Source organism: Pristiophorus japonicus, chromosome 13 (genome assembly GCF_044704955.1).
Source record: "Pristiophorus japonicus isolate sPriJap1 chromosome 13, sPriJap1.hap1, whole genome shotgun sequence".
Taxonomy (NCBI): Eukaryota; Metazoa; Chordata; class Chondrichthyes; family Pristiophoridae; genus Pristiophorus; species Pristiophorus japonicus.
In genome coordinates, this window is record NC_091989.1 from 148,311,517 (window position 1) to 148,329,037 (window position 17,521).

Sequence of the window (17,521 nt, forward strand, 5' to 3'; positions counted from 1 at the left end):
GATTCCGGCGATCAGAGGGTTGACTTATGAGGAAAGGTTGAGTGGGTTGGGCCTCTACTCATTGGAATTCAGAAGAATGAGAGGTGATCTTATTGAAACTTAGAAGGTTATGAGGGGGCTTGACAAGGTGGATGCAGAGAGGATGTTTCTATTGATAGGGGAGACTAGAACTAGGGGACATAATCTTAGAATAAGGGGCCGCCCATTTAAAACTGAGATGAGGAGGAATTTTTTCTCTCAAAGGGTTGTATATCTGTGGAATTCACTGCCTTAGAGATCTGTGGAAGCTGGGACATTGAATAAATTTAAGACAGAGATGACAGTTTCTTAACTGATAAGGGATTAAGGGGTTTTGGGGAGCAGGCAGGGAAGTGGACCCGAGTCCATAATCGGATCAGCCCTGATCGTATTAAATGGCGGAGCAGGCTCGAGGGACCATATGGCCTACTCCTGCTCCTATTTCTTATGATATTATTATACATGCATTTACGCACACACATATTCCTCTAATTCTCCATTCCTACAGCCCCTCCCTCCACTACCAGCACCTATCATCGTGTTTCCTCTTTCATCCAAAAAAAGACATTGGCTAATAATGTACTGTTAAAATAATAGTGAGGCTAGTGGTGTTCGCCATAATTTATGTGCTACAGCAACTTCAGGCGTGGGCAAATGTATGATTCAATGCGGAAATCCAAAAATTACTGTCTGAGAAGTGCCTCTCTAATGCTCACTTCACAAAAATGATATCTCGCTGCCTAGCTCACCACTGAAATGCATTGAGCGGCGTGAAGTTACTGTACTTGCATGGTAGGTGCAAACTAAACTTACCACAGAAAGTTAAAGCTAATCTAAAGTGATGCAAGGAGCTTGTTTTGGAGCATATTTAATTAGGCCTGAATTAGCTGTCAGAGATTCTTGTAACAATGTGCTATTTGTTAATTACTGCCAATGAAACTCTCTGGCATGAAAATGAACTGTTACAAGTGTGGAGTCTCATTCCTTCAGATTTTAAGTGTTGGGTATTTAAAAAATCTTAAATTTAAAATTAAAATTTTTTTACTTTTCCTGTGTCTTTTTTTCCTCTTTTACTCCAATATTTCTTCCCTCACTTTATCCAATTTGACATTGAATTCACCCACTCTAATTTACACTTCCTTCTCAGTCCTTCCATTGTTAATTTCACAATCCTTCAATCTGATTAAGGAGATACACAGTTGCTTGTCTTTTTGAAAATGTGAACATTTGAATATATTTAAGAGGTAGACAGATTTCTGAACGATATGGCAGTCCAGAGTTATTGGGAGAAGGCAGGGAAGTGGAGTTGAGGTCAAGATCACATCAGCCATGATCTTATTGAACGGCAGAGCAGGCTCGAGGGGCCAGATCGCCTACTCCTGCTGATATTTCTTATGTTCGTCCTGGTCACTCAGGTCCCAGATGTCTGGTTTCCCCGGCTGCGAGTTTTTCAGCTCACACGTCCAGCAGCAAGCAGCGCGAAATATTGCCGTGGTTAAACAATCAAGGGCAAGTCTAACTAATCAGATTCACTTCTAAAGCAAATTATTGCCCATTGTGCAAACAGACCTGAAACTGGTTGCCATCAGCAGAGTACCATGATCATCCAACAGGTGGTACACCAGTGCTAGGTAGCTTTGATCCTGTCTGTTGCTTCTTCCTCTTGTAAGAGGGCATATTATCACAATGTATAACGTCTAGTGGCATGGAGAGAATCTATTTTTTTTTTAAGTTCGAGGGATAATATCCTCTATGGATAATTTAAGTTTATAACCTACTGGTTCTACCATGCTAAAGCTATGTGCAGATGTCTTTGGTGGCAATCACCAACATATGCCTGCCATCTTATGAGATATATACAGGTGCAATGTCCCAAATCCAGACTTCCGAAAACTGGACATTTCGACGAGCGGCGAGAAGCGGAGGATCGGCAAAGTCCAAAATCCGGCAAAACCCAAAATCCGGCACGGATTTGGTCCCAAGGATTCCAGATTTCAGACGTTGTACCTGTACTATAATACCAGTCAGGCAAAATCCACCATTTAACAACAGGCACCACTGACTTGCACTTGTATAGCACCTTCAACATTAGAAAAACATTCACAGATAGATGCATGGAAAATGGATGCCAAGCTAGGAAGGGAGAAATTAGCAGGGGTAACCAAAAACTTGATCAAAGAGATGGGAATTTGAGTACTTTTTAAAAAGAGTAGAGAGGTGTGGAGAGACAGAGGGGTTCAGGGTGGAATCCCCGAGGGGGATCCAGCAGCTGAAGGTTCTACCACCAATGTTGGGATAAAAGGAAAAAGGATGCACAAGAATCCAGAGTCAGAGGAATGGAGAGTTCAGAAGTTGGGTATAGGGCGAGAAGCAATTTGGAGAAATAGGATGGGGCAAGGTGATGGAAGAATTTAAAAACAAAGCTAAGGATTTTTGAGTTAAGTGTGTTGGAAGATGGAAAGCAAAAGTAAGGACTGGAGAGATTGTGTAGATGGGACTTAGTGTCGGACAGAATAGCAGCAGGACAGATTAGCAGAGCTTTGGACAAATTGGAATTTATGGAGAATGAAGATGGAAGGTCATCAAGGAAAGTGGCAAGAGCTAGTCTTTGAGGCCAGAAGTTGACAAAGACACATAAAAGGTTTTCACTGGTAGATGGGTGAGGTTAAGCAGTGACGAGTCATGTTGTAGAAAAGGAAGCAAGCAGTCTTTGTGAAGACTAGGACATGGGGTCTGAAACTCAGGAGAGACACAATCAGGATGACAAGATGGCACACTGTCTGGATCAGCCCCAGAGTGTCACCAAGAAGGACGGTGGGTAGGTGGGGGAGGGGCACGTGGAATCAATGACAAGAGAGAGGAGCTTGTGGTAGGATCCTTACACTTCGCAATGTTGAGCTGCAGGAAGTTACAGCTTACCCAGGAATGCATGTCAGACAAGCAGTTTGACAGCATTGAGGCAGTCAAGAGCAGTGTTGGTGAGGTAGAGCCAGGTACCATCGCCATATACATGAAAACTGACCCTCAATCAATGAAAGAGGATGATGAGGGATTAGGGGCTCCAGAGATTACTTTGTGAGGGCGGAAAGAGAAGCCGTTGAGGGGAAGTGGCTTACATTTATATAGTGTCTTTCATGAACTTAGGATCTCTCAAAGTACTTCACAGTCAATTAAGTACTTTTGAAGTGTTGTTACTGCTGATGTAGGATACGCAGCAGACAATTTGTACACACAGCAAGGTCCCACGAACAGCCATTAGATTATTGACCAAATGATCTCTCTTTGGGATGTTGATTGACACTGGGAGAATTCCTTTGCTCTTTGAATAGTGCTGTGGGATGTTTCACGTTGACCTTAGAGAGCAGATAGGGCCTTGATTTAACAGCTCATCTGAAAAGACAGCATCTGCCATTTGTTAGAAACTAAAGATGCCTAAAAATGTATATGGTTATGCGATTAAAACTGTGAAGCAAAGAATGCTGTGTTTAAATGGTTATGTTCGAAGTGCAGATGAGTCTCCTCAGACTAGATAGATGCTTAGAAATGCTAATGTCTTGGTTTCCTGTGGATGGTATGGCTTCTTTGTACTATATACAATCTCCCTGTTGCTAAGCAATTATGTTGATTTTGAGTTAAGACTTGAACCTTGTTTATGTATTCTATGTATAATGTTAAAATAGAGGATTGAAGTTAGTTTAACAGAACACTTGTAGCTCTGTGGTGGATGTTAGCGTAAACACAAGGCAGTTTGCTGCGTCATAAAGGTGGTAACGACTGGTTGAAGTGTGAAAGCTCTGCTTTGGGCCTCATAGTTCAAAAGGTAGAGGTACTGATTACACTCGAGAGAATAGGGAAGAAAGAGTTGAAATGAAGTCCACAGGAAGGCATCTTCAGGAAAGTATAAACAAGACATGTGGCCAAAATCACGAGACATCTTTAGGGAGGGGACTTGATTCGGAATCAAAACAAAGGATGCGATATGGCATTAGATAGTACGTTTTTAGGGATGCCTCTATAGGTTAAAAGATCTTGCCAATATCCCGGTTCAGGCCCAGCCCTAAAAATAGAATAAAAGGTGACCTCCTCAAAGACACGAGAGAGGGAGGAGGGAGGAGGAGGGAGGAGGGAGGAGGGGGGAGGGAGGAGGGAGGAGGGGGAGGGAGAGAGAGAAGGCTCAAGACAAAAGGAAGAGAATTGCTCATGTGTGTCAACCGTCTGTCCGATCTGCTCGTGTGTCAACCATCTGTCCGATCGGATCGGTATAAGCTACTTGTCATGGTCGTATGTTTATGCTGTATAACTAATGTGATCTATTCCGTCTTAAACTTTGATTAAACAAAGTATGCCCACCATATTGGTTTGCACTCGAAACTGATTATTTAAAGTGACCAGAGATAGTCGTAAAGAGGTTATTGCTAACACATTGCAGCACTCCCTCACTATTACATTTAAGTGTCAGCCTAAATTAAGTGCTCAAGTCTTTGAAGTGAGGCTTGAACCCATGACCTTGTGACCGAGGCGAGAGTGCTACAACCTGAGCCTAGACTGACCGGAGTAAAGCTCCCTCTACATCATCTCATTAAATACTTCCTCGTTAGGTACAGAACAAGTTATATATGGAGTAAAGCTTCCACTACTCTCAACAATATGCGCTAATCTCTATTGATTATATCAAGGCAGAAGGGAAGCAATGGCATGTACTCAATTCCAACTCCATAGCATTATTAAAGTGGCAAGCAAGTAATCATTGATTTGACATAAACATCCCCTTTTCCAAACAAATATCGCTGTTAGAAACCCCATCAAAAGTTAGACCTATTCAAATGAGGTGTAACTGGATTATTAACGGTGATCTAAGTAATAACCAGCGTTCCCTTTAAGCTGCGCGACCACGCTGCACTCGACCTCCCGCAGTGTCTGCTCACTGGCTTTAAAATGTAAAAACTGCGCATGCAGGGATTTTTGAATAGGCTGCGCAGCCCCTTAAACGAACCATGCGACCCCCAAAAAATTAGAGGGACATTGGTGATAAACAAACGTTCTGGCCCTGAAAAATGAATTTTATAAATTTTCCATTAAGTTAAAAATTATTAGATTTTAAAAGTTAATAAAAACAATTAAAAAAAAAAGTTTGTTCATGATATTTCAACTTCTACCCTAATCCAATGTGTATGTCCCAATATTTATTTGGCTCTGTAAAAAAAAAAAGTGATGGATTTTTTAGTGTTTTCTATTTCTTGGTTCTCGGTCTGAGAATTCTGCAACGTGATTGGCTACTTAGACAACTTGTTGACGTCACGGCAGCTTGCATTATGGGATTCCCACCATACTATGCTGATTTCAGAAAAGCCGAATTTCTCGCCACAGAGATCGCAAGATCTTTGCAGGAAGCTTACTTCGCGTCCAACAGCGAACACCTTCGCTTCGCCGCTGAAGGAAAATTACAGGCCAATGTTGCATTCAATAGATCTCCTGGGAGAATGGGATGGAAGAAGGGGAAAGAAGAGTTTAAGAAACAGAGACACTTTTATGGACATCTTTGGCAAGAAATTTAGTTTTACAATATGCTGCATCAGAAGTGGTACCAATTTGATACACAAACTCAGAAGAACATTCAACTGCCGGGGTCCATACCAGACTGTGCAATATCAGTGTAGGTACAAATCCATTAATATAGATAATACCAGTGCAAGTACATTATATTAGTGAAATATGTGTACTGAAATATTAAAAATGTTGGCTGTGCTGGAATATGTTGGAATCTCAACAATGAATGCCCATAGGATCACTTACAAACTGTGAGGTCTACATAGGTTCATAGTCTTCAGTCCACTTAGCTGGTATTTAGCATCTGATAAATTAAATTTGAACACTTAATTCGAATTTGATTCCTCTGGGATTAAATTTGAACATTTATTTGAATTTGGTTCCTCTGGGATCCGTGATGGGAGGTTTTGGTGCTATGTTTTAAAAACCTACTTGTGCATTTCAACTGAAGTTTGGATTTTAAACAATTATAAACCCTACTGTGTAGTTTATTAAACACCAGTTCTGCTGGAATACCACACATGTTCATAATATTCACTCTTAGTCATTTCTCATCCTTGTGTAATACTAAGCCTATCACGATATAACTAATTGTAAATACCATACCAGACTAAACCGGCCTTAAGACGTACAGACTATAAAATACTAGCTCCTTCATAATAGACATGATTTCTCACCTTGCCTCCAGTGAGAGGAAGTACGTGCATTTTTCCCATCTGGCACTCCTTCACTGAAGACACAATTAGGCAGGTACCACAGAGAATGACTTGGCGTTCTGACCACTTGTGCAGTTGAGTTTTGCCTTTCCGAACACTAAACACACCAGAGAGAAGGATCCGATCGAGTTGCTCTATGCTGCTTGGCTTTCCTAAGGAGAAAACAGAAAAATAATTCTGTGAGTACCTTACAAAATGATAACGTGAACATCTGAAACAAAAAAACACAGCATGTAACGAAGAGTTTATACCCAAAATATTAACCTACTGGTTTTACAGATGTTGAAGCTATTGTGGTGCATTGGTAGCCTTCTCAGTGAGTCAGGAGGTTATGGATTCTAACTGCACTGGTGTGCATAACCTAGGCTGACGTTTTAGGCAATCTCACTCCAGACATCAGGTGGAGTCCATCTCTAGAATTAGTAGTAATTTTATTTTATTTAAAACAGGCATAACGATAACCCATTTAATAGTAGTGCAGAGGCCTGTGCCAGATTTTAGGCCTTTTGTTTTTTTTAAAAAAGGTGGCCGCCTGAAATTAGTGCATGTTTCATTTCAGACCCGGACACCAAAATTTGTTTGCCCTAGTCAGACCTTGCGATGCACAACCTCAAGACTGGCATTTCTTGGTCTTGAGCAGCCTAACTGTGGGACCTTAAAAGGATTGCTGGAGGACACTGAAGAAAGGAGCCAGAAAGGGCTCGAGTGCTCAACCAGGCTGCACAAAATAAATGATCCAACCTTGTCCCCATCCAGATCACCGTCCACCCTGGACTTCGCTCTAGGCCTTGGCATGGAGCGAAATCGGTATGGACCCAACAGATGAACTGCATTGGTACGCCTGCCCACAGCTTGCCTGATTTATTCTGTTGAAGCCCAGGGACGACCTCACTTCAGTTCTCAGGACACATCTGTTGTGGTGCACCGTCATTGCTTCCCACTGGAAGCAGACCTTCTTTGGGATGCTAATAAATATAAACCCCTTAGTGTCAGTGTGAAATAAAGTTGCTTTACACAGACTTTTAAGTAGTTGTCATGTAAATGCACCCTCATGTTTTCAGCAAAACAGTTGCAGTGCTGTTATAGCTACAATAAACCATTCAGGATTTAACTCAACAAAGCAATGTTTTGCTTTCTATGGGATATGTGGAACATTCTTCGTTCCAGTCCTACTCAAGTCCACTTCCTCACCTCTTTTTCCAATTCATTGATGACTGTATTGGTGTCGTTTCCTGCTCTTACCCCGAAGTGGAAAATGTCATCAACATTTCTTCCAATTTCTATCCTTCCCTCGCCTTCACAAGGCCGATCTTCCATTGTTCCCTTTCTCGACTTGTGCATCTCATTTTCTGGGGATAGGCTGTCAACCAAGATCTACTACTATAAGCCCACCGACTCCCACAGCTACCTGGATTACAATTCCTCCCACCCTGCTTCCTGCAAGGACTGCATTCCATTCTCCCATTTTCTCCATCTCCTTCGCATCCGTTCGGACAATGTCACATTTAATAGTGCTTCTAATACAGCTTTCTTTTTTCTCAACCAAGGTTGACTGGGGCCCTCGACCATGTCCGTCCTTTTTCCGCACTTCTGCTCTCACCCTTCCCCTCCTTCTCAGAGCCACCATGGGTTCCCCTTATCCACACCTTCCACCCAACAGTCTACACATTCAACTGATCATCCTCCCCCATTTTTGCCACTTCCAGCATGATGCCGCCACCAAACACATCTTCCTCTCCCCTCCCCTTTCAGCATTCGATGGGACCGTTCCCTCCGTGACACCCTGGTCCATTTATCAATCCCCCCCAGCAGCCCCTCCCCACGCAACCCCAAGAGATGCAACACCTGCACTTTTACCTCCTCCCTTCCCACCATCCAGGGCCCCAGACACTCCTTCCAGGTGAAACGTTTAGTGTACTGTATTTGCTGCTCATGATGCAGTCTCCTCTACGTCGGGGAGAACAAAGGCTGATTGGGCGATTGCTTTGTGAAACATCTCTGTTCAGTCCGCGAATGTGACCCTGAGCTTTCGGTTGCTTGTCATTTTAATTCTCTGCCCCACACCAACTCTGCCACACTCTCTATCCTCGGCCTCCTACACTGTTCCAATGAAGCTCAATCGAAGCTCGAGGAACAGCACCTCATCTTTTGATTAGCCACTTTACAGCACAGAATTCAACAATTTCAGATCATAACCACTGCTCCCATTTGTTTGGACAGCAGCTGTGGGTAATGATTCTGCTGTTGCCATTTACATCTCCTCTAGACCCATCTTTTGTTTCTTTATTTGCCCCATTACCATCCCCTTTTGCCTTGCACCATCATCCCTTTTGTCATTTAATCTCTCCTGCCTTCCACCCTATTATAGGCCTTCGATTTTGTTCTTTCCTCCCCTCCCACCTTTCCCTGCTTCTGTACTTGCTTAATGATTTTTGCAGCGCGACAGCTGCAGGAAAAATGCAGGGAACAGCGCCAGCCCTTATACATGGCCTTCTTCGACCTTTCAAAGGCCCTTGACACTGTCAACCGCGAGGGTTTATGGAGCGTCCTCCTCCGTTTCGGATGCTCCCAAAAGTACGTCACCATACTCCGCCTGCTCCACGACAACATGCAGGCTGTGATCCTTACCAACGGATCCATCACAGACCCAATTCATGTCCGGACTGGGGTCAAGCAGGGCTGAGTCATCGCCCCAACCCTCTTCTCAATGTTCCTCGCCGCCATGCTCCACTTCACAGCTGATAAGCTCCCCGCTGGAGTGGAGCTAAACTACAGAACCAGTGGGAAGCTGTTCAACCTTCGCTGTCTCCAGGCCAGGTCCAAGACCACTCCAACCTCTGTCATCAAGCTACAGTATGCGGATGACGCCGGCGTCTGTGCACACACAGAGGCTGAACTCCAGGACATAGTCGATGCATTTACTGAGGCGTATGAAAGCATGGGCCTTACGCTAAACATTAGTAAGACAAAAGGTCCTACACCAGCTTGTCCTCGCCGCACAGCACTGCCCCCCCAAACATCAAGATCCACAGCGTGGCCCTGGACAACGTGGACCACTTCCCCTATCTCGGGAGCCTCCTATCAACAAGAGCAGGCATTGATGATGAGATCCAACACCGCCTCCAGTGCATCCTTTGGCCACCTGAGGAAAAGAGTGTTTGAAGATCAATCCCTCAAAACTGTCACCAAGCTCATGATCTACAGGGCCGTAGTAATACCCACCCTCCTGTATGGCTCAGAGACGTGGACCATGTACAGTAAACACCTCAAGTCGCTGGAGAAATACCACCAGCGATGTCTCCGCAAGATCCTGCAAATCCCCTGGGAGGACAGACGCACAAACATTAGCGTCCTCGTCCAGGCCAACATCCGCAGCATTGAAGCACTGACCACACTTGATCAGCTCCGCTGGGCAGGCCACAGTTCGCAAGCCAGACATGAGACTCCCAAAGCAAGCGCTCTACTCGGAACTCGTCCACGGCAAACGAGCCAAAGGCGGGCAGAGGAAACGTTACAAAGCCACCCTGATAAAGTACGACATCCCCACTGACACCTGGGAGTCCTTGGCCATAGACCGCCCTAAGTGGAGGAAGTGCATTCGGGAGGGCGCTGAGCTCCTCGAGTATCGTTGCCGAGAGCATGCAGAAATCAAGCGCAGGCAGCGGAGGGAGCATGCGGCAAACCAGACTCCCTGCCCACCCTTTCCCTCAATGATTATCTGTCCCACCTGTGACAGAAACTGTGGTTCTCGTTTGGACTGTATCGAAGAATTCATGCTAAGAGTGGAAGCAAGTCTTCCTTGATCCCGAGGGACTGCCTATGATGATGACTTGCTTAAAATAGGTTACATTTCTGACCTTCCATCCAGTTCTGATGAAAGGTCATCAAGCTGAAACGTTAAGTCTGTTTCTCTCTCTAACAATGCTGCCTGACCGGTTTAGTATTTCCAGAATTTTCTGATATAGATTTCCAGCGTCCGCAGTGTCCTGTTTTTGTTTGAATGTTTGAAAACATAGAAAACATAGAAAACATAGAAAATAGGTGCAGGAGTAGGCCATTCGGCCCTTCTAGCCTGCACCGCCATTCAATGAGTTCATGGCTGAACATTCAACTTCAGTACCCCATTCCTGCTTTCTCGCCATACCCCTTGATCCCCCTAGCAGTAAGGACCTCATCTAACTCCTTTTTGAATATATTTAGTGAATTGGCCTCAACAACTTTCTGTGGTAGAGAATTCCACAGGTTCACCACTCTCTGGGTGAAGAAGTTCCTCCGCATCTCGGTCCTAAATGGCTTACCCCTTATCCTTAGACTGTGACCCCTGGTTCTGGACTTCCCCAACATTGGGAACATTCTTCCTGCATCTAACCTGTCTAACCCTGTCAGAATTTTATATGTTTCTATGAGGTCCCCTCTCATTCTTCTGAACTCCAGTGAATACAAGCCCAGTTGATCCAGTCTTTCTTGATAGGTCAGTCCCGCCATCCCGGGAATCAGTCTGGTGAACCTTCGCTGCACTCCCTCAATAGCAAGAATGTCCTTCCTCAGGTTAGGAGACCAAAACTGTACACAATACTCCAGGTGTGGCCTCACCAATGCCCTGTACTACTGTAGCAACACCTCCCTGCCCCTGTACTCAAATCCCCTTGCTATGAAGGCCAACATGCCATTTGCTTTCTTAACCGCCTGCTGCACCTGCATGCCAACCTTCAATGACTGATGTACCATGACACCCAGGTCTCTTTGCACCTCCCCTTTTCCTAATCTGTCACCATTCAGATAATAGTCTGTCTCTCTGTTTTTACCACCAAAGTGGATAACCTCACATTTATCCACATTATACTTCATCTGCCATGCATTTGCCCACTCACCCAACCTATCCAAGTCGCTCTGCAGCCTCACAGCATCCTCCTCGCAGCTCACACTGCCACCCAACTTAGTGTCATCCGCAAATTTGGAGATACTACATTTAATCCCCTCATCTAAATCATTAATGTACAGTGTAAACAGCTGGGGCCCCAGCACAGAACCTTGCGGTACCCCACTAGTCACTGCCTGCCATTCTGAAAAGTACCCATTTACTCCTACTCTTTGCTTCCTGTCTGACAACCAGTTCTCAATCCATGTCAGTACACTACCCCCAATCCCATGTGCTCTAACTTTGCACATCAATCTCTTGTGTGGGACCTTGTCGAACGCCTTCTGAAAGTCCAAATATACCACATCAACTGGTTCTCCCTTATCCACTCTACTGGAAACATCCTCAAAAAATTCCAGAAGATTTGTCAAGCATGATTTCCCTTTCACAAATCCATGCTGACTTGGACCTATCATGTCACCTCTTTCCAAATGCACTGCTATGACATCCTTAATAATTGATTCCATCATTTTACCCACTATACAATAGTCAGTAAAGCATATCTGTTGGATAGAGCAATATTAGGAGGCAGCAAATTAGTAAACCAGCCCATATTTTTACAATCACCCAGAAGCTCACTCAAATTTAGACATTTCAAACATTGTTGATCAAACCTCATATTAGTTAATAAGCTTTTAATATTGCCTCCAGTTTAAGAACAATCTTTTCTTCCAAGTTTTCTCTTCCCTTTTACTGAATCCAATATTTTGGCAGCCACATTAAAATTACAATATTTAAAAGTAATGTAGTGCACAGTTCAGTACGAGAATGCTGTATTTGTCCATTGATCAATCAATAATTCAATAACAAAATAATGGCCACAACTTGTATTTATATAGTGCCTTTAATGCAAAAATGTTCCAAGTAACTTCACATAGGCCTAGAGAAAAACAGCGAAAGGAGGAGGGATGACCAAAGGCTTGGTCAATGTGGAGGGCTTCAAGAATAGTCGTAAAGGATAAGAGAAAGGTGGAGAAGCAGAAGGGTTGGAAATAAAATTCCAGAGTGTGGAATCTAGGTAACTGCCGGCACACCACCAAATGGAGATTAAGAGGCTAGTATCAGAGGAACAGGAAGTTGAGGTGGGGTGTGGTGAGAAATCCTTGGGTGGGGAAGGCTATGGAGATAGTGAGGGGCAAAGCCATTGATGGATTAGAATTGTAAAGACTAGAATGTTAAATTTGAGATGCTGATGGACTAGGAATCAACAAGGATATGGGCAATGGGTGAACGGGACTTTGTGCAGGATAGGATACGAGCAGCAGAGTTTTGGATGAGCTGCAATTTGTGAAGGGAGGAAGATGGAAGGTCAGCCAGAAGAGAACTAGAGTAGCTGAGTTTGGAGGTATAAATTTCCTGGTACTTTCTTGAAGTGAAGTATTTTTTTCCCTTTCATCAACTTCGGGAATGAGCTGTTCATCCACTGTGGAATTTACCACGGAGAACTAATGTCATCAATTCACATTTAATATCCAATTCCAAAATAAAACCCTGCATTTTCACAACAGCTAGATCAAAGCTCAGTCTGTGAAATTTTACTGCCGGCTGAACAAAGACACAAAAAAAAATACAAAATGCTGCTTCATGACCAAGTAAAACAAAAGCCAACTATGCTTTGATGGGCAACAAAGGAACCTCCAGCATCATTGGGCCCAAGTTTCCACATGATTTGCGCCTGATTTTTCGGAGCAACTGGTGGAGAACGGACTATCTTAGAAATCGCAATTCTCCACATTTTTTTTTCTGCAGTTCTAGTCAGTTCGAACAGTTTCACTTTTAAACAGAATTTTTTCTTCAAAATGGGGCGTGTCCGGCCACTGACGCCTGATTTCAAAGTTTCCACAGTGAAAACGTACTCCAAACTAACTTAGAATGGAGCAAGTGAAGATTTTTGTAGAACTGAAAAAACCTTGTCTACACATTAAAAAATCAGGCGCAGGTTACAAATTAGGCTTCCAGAACGAGGTGGGGGGGGAGAGAAGGGAAGTCATTAAATTCTATAATAAATCCTTATTTATACTTGTACAAATATTATACATATAAATCCAACCTGAATAAAAATTTATAAGCAAAGAAAAGATTAAATAAACCATCTTCCTACCTGTGTGAAAGTGCTTCAGGCACGGAGAATGCTGCAGTCAGCCTCACAAGTTGAGGCAGCCGTTCCCACCCGGGAGGGGGGGGGAAGGAGGAAGCCGTTTGTTCCCGACGGCAGGGGAGGGGGGGGGGGGAGAGGAGGCAGCCATTCGTTCCCGCGGGGGGGGGGGGGAAAGAGAGGAGGAGGAAGCTGTTTGTTCCCGACAGCAGGGGGGGGGGGGAAGGAGGCAGCCGTTCATTCCCGCGGGGGGGGGGGGGAAAGAGAGGAGGAGGAAGCTGTTTGTTCCCGACAGCAGGGGGGGGAAGGAGGCAGCCGTTCATTCCCGCGGGGGGGGGGGGGGGAGAGGAGGAGGAAGCTGTTCGTTCCCGACAGCAGGGGGGGGGGGGGGGGAAGGAGGCACCCGTTCGTTCCCGGCGGCGGGGGAGGAGGAAGCCGTTCCAGACAGCAGGGGCGGAGGAGGCAGCCGTTCGTTCCCGCGGGGGGGGGAGGGGGAGGGGGGAGGAAGCCATTCCAGATAGCAGGGGGGAAGGAGGCAGCCATTCCAGATGGCGGGCAAGGGGAGGAGACAGTGAGAAGGCTGTAGGAAGCCTCACAAGTTCAGCAGCCATTCCCAACGGCGGGGGGGGAAGAGAGACAGTGAGATGGCTGCAGGAAGCCTCAAGTTCAGCAGCCATTCCTGACGGCGGGGGGGGGGGGGGAAAAGAGAGACAGTGAGAAGGCTGCAGGAAGCCTCAAGTTCAGCAGCCATTCCCGACGGCGGGGGGGGGGAGGGGGGAGAGAGACAGTGAGAACGCTGCAGGAAGCCTCAAGTTCAGCAGCCATTCCCGACGGCGGGTGGGGGGGGGGGGGGGGAGGAGACAGTGAGAAGGCTACAGGAAGCCTCACAAGTTCAGCAGCCATTCCCGACGGCGGGTGGGGGGGGGGGGGGGGGGGGGGAAGACAGTGAGAAGGCTACAGGAAGCCTCACAAGTTCAGCAGCCATTCCCGATGGCGGGGGGGCGGGGGAGGCCATCGGGAAACGACTGCCTCAACTTTGAGGCTTCCTGCAGCCTTCTCACTGCTGCAAGAAGCCTCAGTGCTGATGGCAATGTGCTTTTATTAAAAAATGTTCAAAAATTAAACAGCTACAAAGAACTACAAAAATGGCCGAGTGCCAATGCACACGCAGGGTTGCCGGCAGGAAAAAAAACTAATTTAAATGGTACCCGTCCCCTCCCACTTACAAAATCGGCGCGAGTGGTACGCTCCGCCCCCCTGGGCGCCACGCCAAGCAGACATGGAGCTGCAGGGCGCGCCAGAGTCGCGTATTTTTTTTCCGGCACTGTTTTCGGCGCGAAAAACGGGCGCCCAGCTCGGAGGGGCGCCCGTTTTTTATCGTGTGGAAACTTGGGGCCTTAACTGCTGGATTGTTGCTTTTACAAAACTTGAACAATTGCTGTGCAATACCACCACAAGCACCTCCTGCAGGAGGGTCTGTAAAATTGATGGGTCATATAGAACTAAATGGGAATGTCAGAATTAGAAGTAAGCACTTTCTTGAGAAATATTCAGACTCTGTTTTTGCCTTATCTTTATGCACCATGCTTGATAAAAATGTTTTTGCAAATGAGAATCCAAGACCAATGAAACTCCCAGTCTGGATGATTATTATACTTTGCTATTAAACATTTTGATTTTTTTCTGCATAGTCACTCAATACTCTGACTTGGATATTGATTGGTTTATGACTACTTCATCAGGTTAAAAATAATAACCTAAGTTTGTTTTACTATACTAAAGCTTAAGTTGCAATTAAATTTATAGGCACTTGAAGAAACAAATGACAGATACAAGGTATACCTATATGTGAATGTTCTTTGGGGGAATATAGTGCAGTTCCAGAAAAAAGTCAGACAACTAGAGGGGGTTTAAATCATTTGTTCCCAGATTAACACCATTACTGAAAGATCTGAAATTAGCTCAATGTTGCAGCTGAAAATTTCACTGCAAATTAATCTAAAATGGATGATGTTTGATCAATGTTATCAGATTTCAGGCTAACAGCATCAAAAGTAGGATCTTGAAGATTAAAGAATGTGTCAGTAAGTGTAAGGTTTCTGAAGCACAGCACTCATAATTACACCAAGGGCCTTTGGGAATTTTCAGTAAAATGTTATGATTATATTCAGTCTACATTTCTTTATGTTGCCGAACATAGAAAAGAACATGAAGGACTAGTTTCATTTTTTTTTAAATAAAAAGGCTCACAATTTGGTACCCTAACCTGTCTTCACAGAGTGCGCAATCCAACTCAAGTAAGCATAAAGGTAAGTAAGTAGCAGAACAAATTGCCAGACTCAAATGTACAGTTGCTTGCACCCGTGTTCCATCATAGACTTGATCTCTGTCCAAATGAAAAAAGAAAGTTATACTAAATGGAGGTTAGACAAAGAAAAAAGGGGGGGGGGGGGAAACCCTGATCTTCTCCAACCCAATGTCTCTGCATATAGTCTCCAGTCTTCCAATACCAGCTTACTTTTCATTTCCTGCTCTTTCTGCTCCACCATCCATGTCCTCATCATCTGGAACTCTCTCCCTCAGCTTCTCTCCTGTGCCATCAGGCCTTCAAAAACCTTGCTTCCTTTCATCCTCGTCATACTTTTATTGCATCCTGACCATCTTCCTTTTTGTATCACATCCCCCTGACCTATCCAGTGCCCAGTTATCAACTTGCTATTCACCGTCCAGTAAAACATTCCAAGATGTTGCTTTGTATGTAATGAGCACTATCAAATGCAAGTCATACTAACTGCTGAACCCCTCCGTTCAGTCCGTAGTCATTACTCCGAGCTTCCGGTTGCTTGCATTTTAATTTTCTGTCCCTGTCCCACTCCCACTCTGACCTTAGCCTCTTGCACCGGTCTAATGAAGTTATACAGAAGCTCGAGGAAGAGCACCTCATCTTTCGATCAGGCACTTTACACCTTCTGGACTCAACACTAATTTCAACAATTTCAGATCATAACCACTGCTCCCATTTTTTCAGACAGCAGATGCTCTCAGCCCATCTTTTGTTGCTTCATTTGTCCCATGACCACCCCATTTTGTCTTGCACCATCAACCTTTTGTAATTTAATCTCTCCTGCCTTCCACCCGATTGCAAATCTTCAATTTTGTTCTTTCCTCTCACACCCCCGCCCCCGCCCCCCCCCCCCCCCACCTCTTTTCCTGCCTCTGTACTTGATAAAAACCTGTTACATCTCAAACTTTTTCTAGTTCTGACCTGAATTGTTAACTTTGTTTCTCTCTGCACAGTTGCTGGCTGACCAACTGTTTATATTTCTGTTTTTTGTTTATATTTCAGATTTCCAGCATCCACAGTAGTTTGCTTTTGTTATAATAATTGCTGTTGAGTCATCTTAGCCTACTCACATGAACTCCCAGGTAGCTGGTTACAAAACTGCATGAGCAGACCTGAAAACAGATTACCTGATCCCTTTCTCATCCAGAGAATACAGTGAAATATGGGTAGAGGAAATAGAGTGGGAAGCGAGAATGTAAAACGTACTATTAAGAGTAGAAAATTACTCAACATTTACAAATTGTAGTGGAAACATTGTGATGCAACTGTAGCAGCCTTATGGACCTCGTGGTGAGAGAGTACCATCTCATGGTGTGTTTCCCCACGCACCCCATTGGAGGCTCAGTGTTGCTGCCATCAAAAAAAAATTGTAAATTTCCATTTTTTTTCTCGTCGAGGCAAAAGACTGAAATAAAAACAGAACACACTAAATATTCAGCAGGAGAAGCAGAGTTAGCCTGAAACATTAACTCAGTTTCTCCACAGATGCACTTGATCGGCTGAGCATTTCCAGCACTTTGTTTTTATTTCAGATTTGCAACATCTGCGATATTTTGCTTTTGTTTTACAGTAAAAGATCAACTTGGTTTTTATATTGCTGGTTTATACAGCCTTCACCAGTCACTGAAAGAGATAAATGGGCTTTTAAACTGTATTGCAAAAGATTACACTTGTTTTTGTATTGCTGCTGGTTTCGGAATCCGCCCAACACGATAAATGAGGCAGATGCCAGTACATGAAAGCCAAAACAGAACAACCCTTACACTACAAAAGGAAGTACAAGACATGTCCCAGTTTACCTTTTCAGGGTCCATTTGCACAAGTTTGTTTTTAGTACACACTGGTTTCACAACAACACTACAGTTGTAGTCAAAATGCACCCT

General features: G+C 44.5%; 1 protein-coding gene across 1 annotated transcript in view; it reads right to left on the reverse strand.

Annotated features, from left to right (window-relative positions):
* The window catches only part of phlpp2 (PH domain and leucine rich repeat protein phosphatase 2), a 214,526-nt gene that overhangs the window by 103,723 nt on the left and 93,282 nt on the right, over positions 1-17,521 (reverse strand). Inside the window, exon 4 of the mRNA XM_070896972.1 lies at positions 6,243-6,433. Coding sequence (XP_070753073.1) covers positions 6,243-6,433 — 191 coding nt within the window. The remainder of the gene's footprint in view (positions 1-6,242; positions 6,434-17,521) is intronic.